This window comes from Metopolophium dirhodum, chromosome 5 (assembly GCF_019925205.1).
Source record: "Metopolophium dirhodum isolate CAU chromosome 5, ASM1992520v1, whole genome shotgun sequence".
Lineage (NCBI taxonomy): Eukaryota > Metazoa > Arthropoda > Insecta > Hemiptera > Aphididae > Metopolophium > Metopolophium dirhodum.
In genome coordinates this window covers 2,773,865-2,787,700 of record NC_083564.1, presented here as the reverse complement: position 1 = coordinate 2,787,700, position 13,836 = coordinate 2,773,865, and the positions used below count along the sequence as shown (strand labels likewise).

The 13,836-nt window shown below is 28.0% G+C and overlaps 3 protein-coding genes across 5 annotated transcripts; 1 reads left to right on the top strand and 2 right to left on the bottom strand.

Annotated features, from left to right (window-relative positions):
• Window positions 1-3,742: 3,742 nt before the first annotated feature.
• On the bottom strand, window positions 3,743-6,331 carry LOC132945206 (uncharacterized). Its single transcript, XM_061014879.1, has 2 exons — window positions 6,169-6,331; window positions 3,743-6,081 (listed from the first exon to the last, which is right to left on the bottom strand). The coding sequence occupies exons 1-2, from the start codon at window positions 6,283-6,285 to the stop codon at window positions 3,973-3,975; spliced, it is 2,226 nt and encodes a 741-aa protein (XP_060870862.1). The 5' UTR covers window positions 6,286-6,331; the 3' UTR covers window positions 3,743-3,972.
• A 369-nt stretch (window positions 6,332-6,700) lies between these two features.
• On the top strand, window positions 6,701-9,969 carry LOC132944395 (gamma-tubulin complex component 4). The gene is made up of 2 exons (XM_061013707.1): window positions 6,701-7,520; window positions 8,605-9,969. The coding sequence occupies exons 1-2, from the start codon at window positions 6,975-6,977 to the stop codon at window positions 9,871-9,873; spliced, it is 1,815 nt and encodes a 604-aa protein (XP_060869690.1). The 5' UTR covers window positions 6,701-6,974; the 3' UTR covers window positions 9,874-9,969.
• A 126-nt stretch (window positions 9,970-10,095) lies between these two features.
• LOC132944398 (craniofacial development protein 1) lies at window positions 10,096-13,756 on the bottom strand. Of its 3 annotated transcripts, none has more exons than XM_061013713.1 (7): window positions 13,482-13,756; window positions 13,308-13,401; window positions 12,566-12,716; window positions 12,401-12,501; window positions 12,117-12,273; window positions 10,543-10,770; window positions 10,096-10,470 (listed from the first exon to the last, which is right to left on the bottom strand). In XM_061013713.1, the coding sequence occupies exons 2-7, from the start codon at window positions 13,366-13,368 to the stop codon at window positions 10,374-10,376; spliced, it is 795 nt and encodes a 264-aa protein (XP_060869696.1). In that variant the 5' UTR covers window positions 13,369-13,401; window positions 13,482-13,756; the 3' UTR covers window positions 10,096-10,373. The 3 variants fall into 3 exon arrangements, with proteins under 3 accessions (XP_060869696.1, XP_060869697.1, XP_060869695.1); XM_061013714.1 differs by having other exon boundaries at window positions 13,485-13,756; XM_061013712.1 differs by having other exon boundaries at window positions 13,308-13,755.
• Between the last annotated feature and the right edge of the window lie 80 nt (window positions 13,757-13,836).

Here is a 13,836-nt window from a genome sequence, read left to right as displayed (position 1 = left end):
AATATTATATACTAATAATTATGATATCATTATAATATTAAATATTATACTAAAATTAAAAGAAAATAATACGAGTGTTGAAAATAAGTATAAAGACCACGCAGAATGAATTACAAAAATATGTGACGATTAGGTTGACTCAAGGCCCGGCCGTTTCACCACAGTTGGTCCGGGCCCACTTTTTAAGATAAAAAAGTCAATTTGATGATCAAAAGAAAAGCATAATTTATATTGTATACATTCAATCGTTGTAATTATTATTACCTATACCTACCAATATTATTTTACGTCAAATGTGAAATGAATCTATCGAATTTCACACGAGTTAATCATTAAAATTCAATTTTTAAAGCTGAAAATTATATAAAAAACTATCTACGAAGCACTTTGTCTGAAGAAAAAGTCACCAACTATTAGCAACAAGAATAAGCTGTATTAAAATATAATGATATTATTGACACATTTGCTGATTTAAAAAGGTAGGAAGGTTAATTTGTAGGTAAATAGATAATACATTTTTATATTGTATTAGGCATAGATACCCTTGTAGATACCTACTATATTTATTGACTCGTAATTTATTTTTTTATTAGATTAAGTTTAAGTACCTATATGACGTGTTGTGTTATTAATTTATTAACTTATTCATATTATTGTAGGCACAAAGTGTCAAAGTATACTACATATTTTTATGTCTATTTGCACCCTTGCCCGTTTTTAGTTTTTACCTATACATCATATTGTATGCAACTAAAAAGTGACGATATAATGACATTTTAACTTAAAAATATTTATAAATTATAACATTATGCATCAAATGCTAAACTATCCAAAAATAAGGCTCTTTAATATTTATATTGTGTGTATAAAGTTACCTAGCTTAGCACCCCCTTTATTTGATCTCGGCTATATGCCTGCAATGGTACTAGGTCGTACTACTGTCTACCGTACGACTATACAGATACTATATAATAATAATATATAGTTAACTATATAATAGTATAACCCTTCAGTCGTTTCCAAGGTTACACACAAATAATCACATAAAAAGTATTTTTATATATATTATTAATGTACTATGTATGATGTATCTGAATATATTCTGATAATATAACTGATATAAGTAATATTAATCCGCTAAGCAACGGAATTTAAATAACGCTCACTATTGAGCGTTGACACGATTTTCAAAAGGACTTATATTATTGTTCTGAAGCTTCGATTATACATAATATTCTAGTAACGGCGTAAGAGGATGTCAGCGCACTATTGGTTTTCTCTCTCTAGCCCACGCGCAACATAGACAAAACGCATTTGCGCAGAATCGTTTTTTCTGTGTTTTCAAGTAATCTTAGTGTAAAATCACCCATTACAAAAAAGATAGAGAATAATATTTTTGAGGGAATGTCATATCGATTTCTTTAAATATTGTTTCAAAACAATTTAAACATCATTTAAATTTACAACATTTTTTTGTTTATTTTGAAACTGAAATACAAAGTCAAATAACAATAAAATCTAAAATCGATATGACATTCCCTCAAAAATATTATTCTCTATCTTTTTTGTAATGGGTGATTTTACACTAAGATTACTTGAAAACATAGAAAAAACGATTCTGCGCAAATGCGTTTTGTCTATGTTGCGCGTGGGTCAAAGAGAGAAAACAAATAGTGCGCTGACATCCTCGTAATGCCGTAATCGGCGTTGGGTTGGTTTATATTATAGCGATGTAGCCATATTGGTAATATTATGTATAATATTATGGTCGTGTGCAAATCGTTATGATTATTAACGTTTTTTTTTTTTTTTTACAAACGTTTTGAATAATTTTTTAGCAAATCGCAGTATTATCTACACGAGTATAATACGTAGATAATATAGATAGATGGACATGCAGAAAGATGCATTAAGTTAATAGAGTATTAACAATTATTTTCTTTCGAGCTTTGATGGTTTATGAATATTATACCAATACCTACCGCCCTACCAATAAGATTTCAATCAGAGATTTTCACTTAATCCGCGGCGTATACATTTGTCATTAAAATGTTTTGAACATACCTACTTAAATTATTATTATATAAGTTTATTGGTTACAGATAATATTAGGTACTTAGTCAATAGTTATATTCGTTCTAGGTTATATTAAATATAATATATATCTAATATTAAATATAGGTATACATCGTACATATTAAAAAAAATTAAATCTTACCTTTAACTATATAGGGCCTGAAATATATAGGTAGTTGTGTTTTCCAGGTATTATGTTGACAGTTTTCTGATTTCCAAAACAATTTACAGTTTTTAGCGATATATTATATTTTGAAAAACTTCTCTATAACTGTTCATTATTTTATAATAAAAAAAAACACAGATATACGATATACGGTATAAGATATATACCGTTCTGTGATATACCCACAGATATATACCTACTATTTAACCTATTATACTGCCACAGAATAATATATATAATTAAATACATATAACTGCCAACTGGTTATTCTATGGTAATATTTTACGTTTTAGATTTTAGTCACAGATAGCAAGATTAATTAATATAAACAAAAATTACTATCTTCAATCATGGATATAAGAGTTCCTCATCGAGTCATCTACCATAAAAGGGATTGTCGATGAGAAGATTATTGAAAATTTGAAAATCTATATAATATAAATACGTTTTAGCAGACATAATAATATTTATAATATTATCGACTAAGTACCATTTTGTTGACGTTTGTCTTAACTGGGGTAGAAAAACAATTTTTGTTACAAAAATATTCAGCATGGTGCACTTCCCATGGTGCTAGAAACGAAATTTGAACCATAGCTTCCTTGTACTGGTCTAATGCAAAGTTTGAATTTAGGAGTTGAAATTTATCCCCCTAAAAAAATAAATAAACCTCAAGATCAGTTATAATATGTTTTATGACCTACCTACCATAAGATATTATATTATTGATGATCTTATGTTTTTCCAAAAAGGGAGAAATGTTTTCTATATAGTGAACTGTTTCATGATGGGGTCGGGAAGAGTAGACGAGCAGCGTTGCAATTATATTTTACCTCCGCAGTTCCGCTTATGTAACATTGTTTATTGATAAAAAAAACAATATTGAACAATAAACATTATTAATGTCCATATAAATAACCGGTCAGCGGTAACTATACCTTCCTTAAGGTTCCTTAGGTTCGGTCATATTACTCGGTATATATTACGTACAGTGTTGCCAGATTATGAAATTGTAGCGATCGTACAGTCTTATCAAAAAGTTCGTTTTTTCTCGTTCAAAACCGTACAACCAAGTTCGTTTTTCTGGTTCAAAACCGTACACAAAAATTTAACTTAGATCTCGCAAAATCGAAAATAGTTCTGATTTTAGAATTTAAATTAAGTCTTTTATTTTTTGGTAAAAAAACATATTTTATAATAATTATGTTTATTATAACATGATTATAAATCTATAAAACAAAATAAATTAATAGTATTATCTTCCTTGATAAAAAAAAAACATATTTTATAATCATCGAGGTATATAAACTATATTATATACCTCAATGTTTATAATAACTATGTTTTTATAACATGATTATAATTAATGTATAAAACAGAATAAATTAATAGTATTATCTTCCTTGATAAAAAAAAAAACAAATTTTATAATAACTATGTTTTTATAACATGATTATAAATGTATAAAACAAAACAAATTAATAGTATTATCTTCCTTGATAAAAAAAAAACAAATTTTATAATAACTATGTTTTTTATAACATGATTATAAATGTATAAAACAAAACAAATTAAAAGTATTATCTTCCTTGATAAAAAAAAACATATTTTATAATAACTATGTTTTTATAACATGATTATAAATGTATAAAACAAAACAATTTTAAATTAACAGTCTTTTCTTTTTTGGTGAAAAAACATTTTTTATAATAAAGATTTTAAATAATAATTCAGTCTTCTAGAAAAAAGTCTTCAAAGGTATCAGTCTTATTTGTTGTTGGGTACAATGTAGATGATGTCATACTGTCTACCATTGTTTTAGTTGGTTGAAATGTAATGCAGTTCCCATTTTCTTTTTTAATGCATTCACTAGCTATAACTGTAGAAGCTACCGTTTTAACAATCAATCTATTTCTAGATTTTGTTTTAATACAATTAATTTTACTAAAAACTCGTTCACAGCTAGCATTAGAGTGAGGCAGACAAAATGCATTCAAAGCAAATGTAGCAAGTTCTTTGAATTGACCTGATTCCAAATCAAGTATTAATGACCAAAATTTATCAGGCTGATTTTCTAATTTAATATTTTCTGGTAAAGCCACTAATGGTAATGTTCGCCATTCATCATCAATAAGTTGAATTTGATCTTGATTCACCATTCTAGGCAGTAGTTGTGTAAGGCATAACACAGATGGATATTCAATCCTAGTTTTTGAAGAAAGAGCTACCTTTGGTGTTAACAAATTTAATAATCGTAAAATTGGGTTAGAAAAATCATAACGTTTTTTTATTTGTACACAGCTAACTTTCAGAAAATCAACACATCTAGAAATAAATTCTTTTAGCAAATCTGGCCTTTGTACTATAGCTGGGGTTTTTGTATGAGTAAGGACTTTAACTCCTAAATAAACTTCTGAAGGACTCATAAATTTACTTTGATCGGCAGGATTCAATGTAGCTAATGGAGTTTGGAGAACATAGTCCCTTTTCATGTAACATAGTAATAATTCCTTGTAAACTAATTCCATTTTTTCATTTAAATTATTCAATACCACTTGCTCAGTTTGGAAATACTGGTTTAATGCACTAAATTTTGGCAACACCCATTCCAAGAAAAAAAAATACATTTTTGTAAAAGGGTCATTCAGCTGGGTATAAATATTTTCTGCAGCAACAAGTTTTTCTGAAAACCACTTTTCATTAAAATATGAATGTAAAGCCATCCACTGTTCCAAAATACGCTGGACAACAGCAAATAGCGACAACCACCTCGTCTGAGATGGGTGCAGCAATTTATGTACAGAAATATTGAAAAAGTTTTGAAATTCTATATATTGGCTCTGTCGCTTACTACTGTGGCTGAAAAAATTAAATACATTCCGAGCAAAATCTTCAATTCTTCGGGGCAAGGACTTGCATGCTTCACTGCAGCATAAATGAAGAGAATGACAAATACATTTCATTACGAAGATTCCCGGGAATGTGATTTTCAGCCGGCTTGAAACAGAATTTTTAGACCCCATCATTGTCGAACAGCCATCAGAACCAAATCCAACAATGTTTTTTACATCAACATTATGATTTTCAAATGACTGAATACATTTACTAAACAGATTTTCTGAAGTTGCTCCTTTATCAACTGTCTCTGGTTCTTTTACATCAAAGACCTGTACTAAGTCCCAAAACCTTGTAACAATAATCTTGGACTCTGTATCAAAAAACCGTACTACAGTACACATGGTAGATATACAAGCAACATCGGTTGACTCATCAATCATAATTGAAAATTTACTTTTATTCAATTTTAGACTTAACATTTCTTTTTCCACAGGCGCAATTACATTTGTAATAATGTTTGTAGCTTTAGTTCGTTTCAATTTCATTTCTTTACAAATTTTAGAGTCTGGGAAAATTTCTTTTAATAAGGGCTCTAAATGGTTGATTAATGAAAATGCTACATTATGTTCAGCTAAAAGAGCAGACAATTTAATTTCTGCGGTTTTGACAGAATTATTTAAAGGATTAGATTTCGCCATAACTTGAAAATTTAACATAATATTTTTAAAGTGAGACGAACTTTTTAGTGACTTTATATGATTCGAACTGTTACAATGTTTTTTAATGCAACTCAGTTCAGAAACAAAACTCACGTTGCACATGATACATTTAGCCTTAAAGGGATTATCCCTTTCAGGTTTAAGCCAACCTTTAAATTCCTTATTGCTCTCCCATTCTTCTCTATATTTTTGCTTTCTGTGTTTTTCTTTTTCATGTTTGGAAAGTTCATTCCTTAGAGATCTTTTCTTTTTTGGTGTCGACGGTCCTTCTTCTTCAAACACCTATTGTAAATAATTTGGTTAGGAGTATTTTATCTCAAATATATTACATAAATAATTAATCAAATTACTAATAAAATCTAAACAAACCTCTGGCGTATCTTCTATGTCCGACATTGTAAATAGAAAATATAAAGACGCAACACCAACAAAGATATAAAATATTGTATTCTTATCAAGAACAATAAAAAATACAAGGTAAATCATGATTTAAGATATTATATCTTATCAGTTATCATAATATAATATAATATGTTCATATATTTATATATTTATATGTGCTTCAAATTGTTTACTCGGTCGAGATGGGCATGGCCCCATCCATAGCGTATGATTAGCATAGATCTAAATAAATGTCAATGGTCTGTTGAAATTTGTAAGATCGTACATTTATGTACGGTCCTCAAAGTAAGATCGTAGATCGTACTTTGCTCTAAATTACCGTATAAGTACGATCCAAACCGTACATCTGGCAACACTGATTACGTATTTATGTAGCGTAATTCCTTGGCGATTGGCTACCAGTCCTACCTATAAGAATGCTTGTTATCATTTTAAATCTGTTTATTGATAACATTTTATCATTTATCACTGGTTTTGGTTATTTATATTTTGTTCATTAAAGTTTTTTTAACTGTATAACTGCATTTAAAATTTTATAATGTTCTTTATGTCTATAATATGATTTTTAAACATTTAACTTAAAACTATTAACTACTAACTTGGAAGTAATAACTGAATAATATTGACGTATTATATAAATTATCATTATAATATTATAGTAAAATATACAATAAATAAATAATATTATACAATCGTACATTTGTACCTATGGTGAAAAATTGATTAAGTCTCAATTGTACAAAATTATAGCTGTATAAGGTATAACTAATACAATGGAATGTTTAATTCCTGATATATTATTTACTCTACTTGGCCACAAATCAGAAATATTACAGTGTATTGTCGACAATGACAGCAATTTCACAGATGATGAGTATATAATTTTGAACACCGAAGACAAGCGGCTGTTGAAGTGTTTCTTAAATTTGGCCGAAGAATATCAGAAACTTAACACCGTTATTGTATCCTTTAACCGATTGCAGAGTATTTACATAGAATCAGAATCAAACCGACAGGGTTTGTACTTTGAAGCTTTTGTCAATGGTATGTTAACTGCCTTGAAACCATATCGCGACTGTATAAATGACATTGAAAACAATTTATCAAATAACAAAGAAAATAAATGTTTATTGACCGAAACATTGAGGAAAGTCGAACAACATAAACCATTGATTGTTGCAGTTAATAATATTTTAGATCAAATTGAACTTTCTCAGTTACATGGCGGACAAATATTGAATCTTACATATGAAGTAGTCTGTATGGAATTTTTGGACAACAAAGTTCAATTATCACTCATATTCAACCAATGTTTACAGGTAATATTATAGGCATTTATATTATAAATTTATAACAGTTTTTTTTTTTTCCAATTATAATGAAAATATTAACAATCTTTATAAGGTAAACTAAATACAAATATCGTTTAAAAATAATGATACACGGACAGAACTTGATTTGAAGGGGATAAATATAATAGGGGATATAAATGCATAATCGTACAAGTTATAAAATCTAAAAAGGGTCGTAATTCATAAAAATGCATATATTTTCTAAAAAACATGAATAATTCCTGTACTACGAGGGTTAAAGTAGCAACCCTAGCATACGCAGCGCAGCATGTGGCCGTTTAATCATGCGACTCATTTCGGGACGTTATTAGAAGTGGAGTTTGGTCTCCTTATTCTAATCTTCATACTGAGGGATTTTGTTTTTATATGGTTTAAGTATGTTTAAGTGTTGACTCTTTTGTCATGGTGGATACTAAGTAAGTATCTGGTAACTAATTGTTGAGGAATTATGTGATTGTTATCTGAAATTAGAGGGTTGGCAATGGGACGCGGGGGATAAATTATATGGGCTGATTTGCTTGCATTTATCGTATTTCTCCTAAGACTGAACCAGTTTTGTAGTTCCTTTAGGTGAGTTTGAAGTAACTCGAGGTTTGAATTAGGTTAACATAAGTTGAGAATTGAGATGATGCCAGCAAAAGCAAAATGGTTTTATCTGAGTGGGAAATAACATAGGAGAATAGGTTGTACAAAGTTGGAGCTAAAATGTTACCCTGTGGGACACTTGCATTTAAGTAATGGAGATGGGACAGTTTAACTTCACAGTATACTGAAAACAATTGTTTGATTAAATAGAATGATTATAAAAAATAATGGGACAGGAAAGAAACACATTTTGTGATGAAGGCCCTCATGCCAAATATGGTTTAAACACTTGAGTGAAGTCAAGGAACTAGGAACATCTGTATAGTACTGCTTATATTAGTTAAAATTTAAAATTTAAAATTTTTAAATATTTCACAATTTAAAATTATAATTGAATTAAGATGTAAATAATTTATTATCCCCCTTTGTTTTTGAACTTTTTTTTAAGAGATTTAATTTATTATAGGTGTTAATATCGCAGTTGAACACATTTTTCGCACATGGAGTAATTTTTGATCCTCACAATGAGTTCTTCATTGAATCCAAATATTCTAAAAACAGTAAAAAATTTAAACAGTTTTCTTTATTACCCAGTTTAATGCCATCTTTTGTTCCTCTTTCAACTGCAAGCAAAATAACAAGAATTGGTGATGTAATAAAAAGTTTGCAATATTCGAATGACCAATCGTCATTGATTAATTACAAGGATATTTCTATACAGTTGTATGGACACAAAAAAGATGAACTGTTTTCTGATTTACTAAATTTAGTAAACGTGTCCTTGTTTACTAAAAATGAATTTGTCAAAGTAATCGACAAGTTTTATAATGTTGTGGATGAATATATGTTAAAAGCATCATTTAATAACGACAGTTTTTCTTATCATATGAAATTGGTAAGAGATTTTTATTTGCTGGGTAATGGAGAGTTTTATAAGCACTTTTTAAATAAAATGTGCAGTTTGTCTCTGAAATCTGAGCATAGTTTACGTGCTGTTAAGGTGGCATTTATTAATACAGCTCAAGATATCAAAATGCACAAATCTGTGAATCAAGTGTTTGGTTTCAGTTCATTAGAAGATGAAGAAGCTGATGAAACGACGTGGACAAAGATTAAAGTCACTTTTGAAACCAAATGGCCACTACAATTTATATTTACAAGCTCTGTTCAAAAAAATTATTCAAAATTGTTTGCATTTTTATCACGTATCAAAAGAGTGCAAACAAATTTGCACAACATTTGGATTGAAAAAAAATCAAAATCTTATGAAATAAATGCTCATAATGTCCAGCTAAAAACTAAATTATCTTTCTTAATAGATACTCTTTACAGTTACCTTCAGATGGATGTCATCGAAGATGAATATTTTCTTCTCTTGGAGAAATTAACCAATGCCAATGATTTTCAAACAATTAAGCACATTCACGATATATTCCAGACAAATATCATGAGAGATTCTTTTTTGTTCATGGAAGAAGTTTACTTGGGCTTTAATAGAATTCTAGATATGTGCGAAAACTATTGCAGGTATATGACTGACATTACGGCTGCGTTAAATCCACAATATAAACAGTGTTTTGAAGAATTAAATTTACTTTTTACCAAAAAACCGAATAAATTAGTCACATTGATAAATATTATTAGAGAAATCCATGTTACTCCAAAACCAAATCAATTTATTGTTAGGTTAAATTATAATAACTGGTTTCTTCAAGCAATATCTAGTGATAGCTAAAAATAAAGTGAACATTTTCATTTTACAATCTTAGAGATAATATTTTTTGAGATTAGGAAACGTCATAAAAAATTGTAAATACTAAATTGTAATGTCATTAACATGGAATTTCCATTAAAAAATATTTTGTTTATATTTTAAATGTAGATACTTGAGTATATATCGTTTATTAAAAATAATTAATATGAATATGTCTTAATCACACATAAAAAATTATAAATGTATTAAGTCTAGCGGTTTATTATGTATCAATAATTGTCTTAAAATATTCTACAATATTTATTTTTTTCAAATCAGTTGTTTGTATATAATAAACTAATTTATAAACACAGACATTGCATTTTTAACTACCTGGTGTCATATCAAATTGAATATTATTAATTTACTTAGAAAAAAAAAGAAAAGTATATTAATTTAAATTTATTACAATTTAAAAGTTTAAAACCAATCACATAAATACTAGGGATTATTGATATAATATACAATTAATGATAAAATATCTAACTTCTGTGTGATCTATTGGCAGCTCTCAATGCTTTTTCCAATTCAAATTGTCGTAAATCTGTCCGTTCCAAAAAATCTTGCTTTTCTAAGTATCTAAAATAATAATATTACCCATTAAATAATATTTCTAAATTTTTACAATAAATAAAAAATTTAAACACCAACCCATCTTTTCCTTTATTGTATGTGACTAATTCTTCAACAATTCCTTCCTTTTTTTTGTAACCATCCCAATCTAGTTTGGATTTTTCTAAAACCGTCAGTTTACTTTTCTTTCCTATTTGACTCAATATATTTGCTAAACCGCCTGATGGTTTTGTAGCGATAGAGGCTACCTCACTTTTAGTTTCTGGAGACTTAGGTGTAGTTGTACTGTCATCATTATTCTCCACTCTGAAAAATAAAAACATTTAAAACAAAATAATCATAATATAAATTTAATTCATTTTTAGTAACTAATGAATGATTTTACATTTTTCATAAATGTATTATGTTTTATAATTTGACTATTCACAATTCAGTAATACAACTTTATTTTACATTCTTTATGAATTTATTTTTTTTTGATAAACCAAGTAAATCAACTAGGTATTAATAAATTTACCTAGAGATAAATATTTTATAAGTTGAACTTATACCTTAGGCGCACAAAAATAAAAAATTTGTAAACATACCTAAATGTAGATGATCAAATGAAGCTTTAATAATTATTAATTAATTATCACACTCATATTATACTTGAGAACTGATGCATATACATTATTAGATTAATATGCAACATGCATATTATAGCATAATAATACCTAAGTTAAGTCACTAATTTCAATATATCACGATAACAATAATAATTAAGTTAGAGCAGAGGTATCAAACTTTATCATTTCACGGCTCCTTCATCTTCACAACATTTTGGAGACTCAAATTATTAACTTTTTCACTGCTACACTATTTATGCTTTGCAACTTGTGTATGCTACGTAAAACAAAATTTTAAAGTTATTAAATATTATGTTTAAAATAATGCGAGCCAAGGTTTAAAATTGTACGGTTACCAACAAATAATAATATTATAAAATACAGGAATCTAATAATACGTCTGGAACAGTGAAAGGGTTAAAAATAGGATTAAATATATATATATTAAATTATGTTTAAACAATTTAAATTAAATGTTTTACATTTAGAATAAAATAATATATTAATCGTTATTTTTTTTCCTTTTCTGTCCCACAGCTTCCTTAATAAATACCCAGACACCCATTAGAGCTGCTATGCACAGTTTGAATACCTCTGGGTTAGAGCATTGTTACAGTATTTGACAAACAAAGATTTGTGATGTTATTTTTTGATGTACTAATGTACTCATACATGTGGATAGAAAAAAAATAATTCTTCATTTAAAAGCTCGAAAAATTAGTGCTGCCAGTCATTATTGGTGTTATCCAAATCATAAATTCATAAATATTTTTGAATTATTAAATTATGTATAATATGGGTATTATTTAATTTTAATTTTTTTATTTTGTAAGGCTACCTTTTTTTTATAATCGTTTTATTTTATGAAATAAATTTAAATATCGGAAGCACACACTATGGGACATAATGGCCAGAGTCAATTTTTTGAGCCCATAGTAGATACTAATAACTTTTTTAAATATCAGTTATAAAGAGTTATTAAGTTACAGTAATTCAATTTAGTTTAAAAGTTGAATAATAAAATATATATATATATGTATTTACTTTTTAGATGATTCAGAACTTTCAAATAATGCTTCAAAGTTCCTTTTTTTGGTTGTTTCTGGTTTATCAGAAACTTTTATGGATTCTTTTGATTTAGATTTATTTTCACTGGTAATAGGTGTATTGGAAGACTTTTTTGTTATAGGTCGTTGAAATTCTAAAAGTAAAACAGAAATTAGTTCAAATATGTTACTCTTAACCCTATATTTTATAAATTATTATTTTTAGACTACTAATTGGTTAGATCTTGAAATACTAATTATTAATATAAAATTAATTAATACCTTCCCACAAAGCATCCAAACGCTTTTTATCATCTTCAGAGGAATTAAGAAGGGTATTTACTTCTTCTTTTGTTTTTTCAATAGCTTCATCATCAATTACTCTGTAAAAGTCAACAAAATAAACATGATTTAATATTTCAAACATAAAAAACAATTAAGTATTACATTTTTTTAGATTTCTTTAGTGAGCCTCTTTTTCCAATCTTAGTTGGTTTCTTATTAGTTCTCTTTGATTTTTTAGCAGATGTACTGGCGCTATCCTCATCATCTTCAATTGGATCATCTGAATCAACTTCTGATAATTTTTCATCTTCACCTAGAGGTAAACACAAATCAAATGTTTATGAATCAAAATATACAAATAAAAAAAAGATTAAAACAATACAATAAACAGTTTAAACCAAAATATTTAATTTTTAAAACTGAATCATATATTTTAATGATAAAATATAATATTATATTTATATTTTTTTGATCATTAAGCCCGGCAACTATGCCATGGCCATTAGTTGTTTGTTTGTTTATTTGTAGGGGAGGATACTGTTGGTTGGTAAACACGTGTGTGTAGTTTTCGGCAGATTTTCAAGTGGGCACCCGTAGGTATCTGCCATGCCAGGTGGGAGATAGCGGCACTTGTTCTCCGGACACCGTGACTTGTCCGAAGAAAAATGCCGCATATGGCCGAGGAATCAAACTCGGGTCGGCTGAATATTATATGTGTTAGTCCTCAGAAATTCATCATGATCAATACATTTGAAGACTTATTTCCTTTACAGTAGACCAAACATTAGTTATGTACTGCGATTGATTTAATTGTATATATATTTTAACGATAACAAAATATGGATTTTAATAACTAGTTAGAATACTAAAATGTAATTTCATTAAGATGTTAATAATTTAATACCTGGTGGTTTATAGTCCGAATCATTCTCATCGCTGCTATCGGAATAATCTTGTGAATCCATTGTGTAATTATTCCAGTGTTGTCGTCTATCAGGCTAAGCAGTTCAATTAAGTGTTATTAATTAATAACAAAATGTTAGAATATTAAAATAAATACTGAATGGGTGTTGATTACTACTTATTGTGGTAGGTCGTAGCCTCGTAGGTATTATAATAGTTATTAGTGATTTAGGTTCTAGATTTTCATAGCGCGAATGCAAGATTGCCAAGCCAGTGGCAGTGCCTATTGCTCAGTGCTCACTGTCGAGTGTCGGGTGCCGGAGGTGCTAGATAATAAATATAAGATCTTATATCGTCGATGTTACTATCACAGAATAGATAAATATGTTACTATCACGGTTTAAGATATACTTAATATCTTAAACCGTGGTTACTATCAGCTAGTTCGCGGTTTCGGGTTTTGTCATAAAAATATAATATTCATTATCATTAAAAAAAAACAAAAATTTAATGATAAACCTTAGATCATA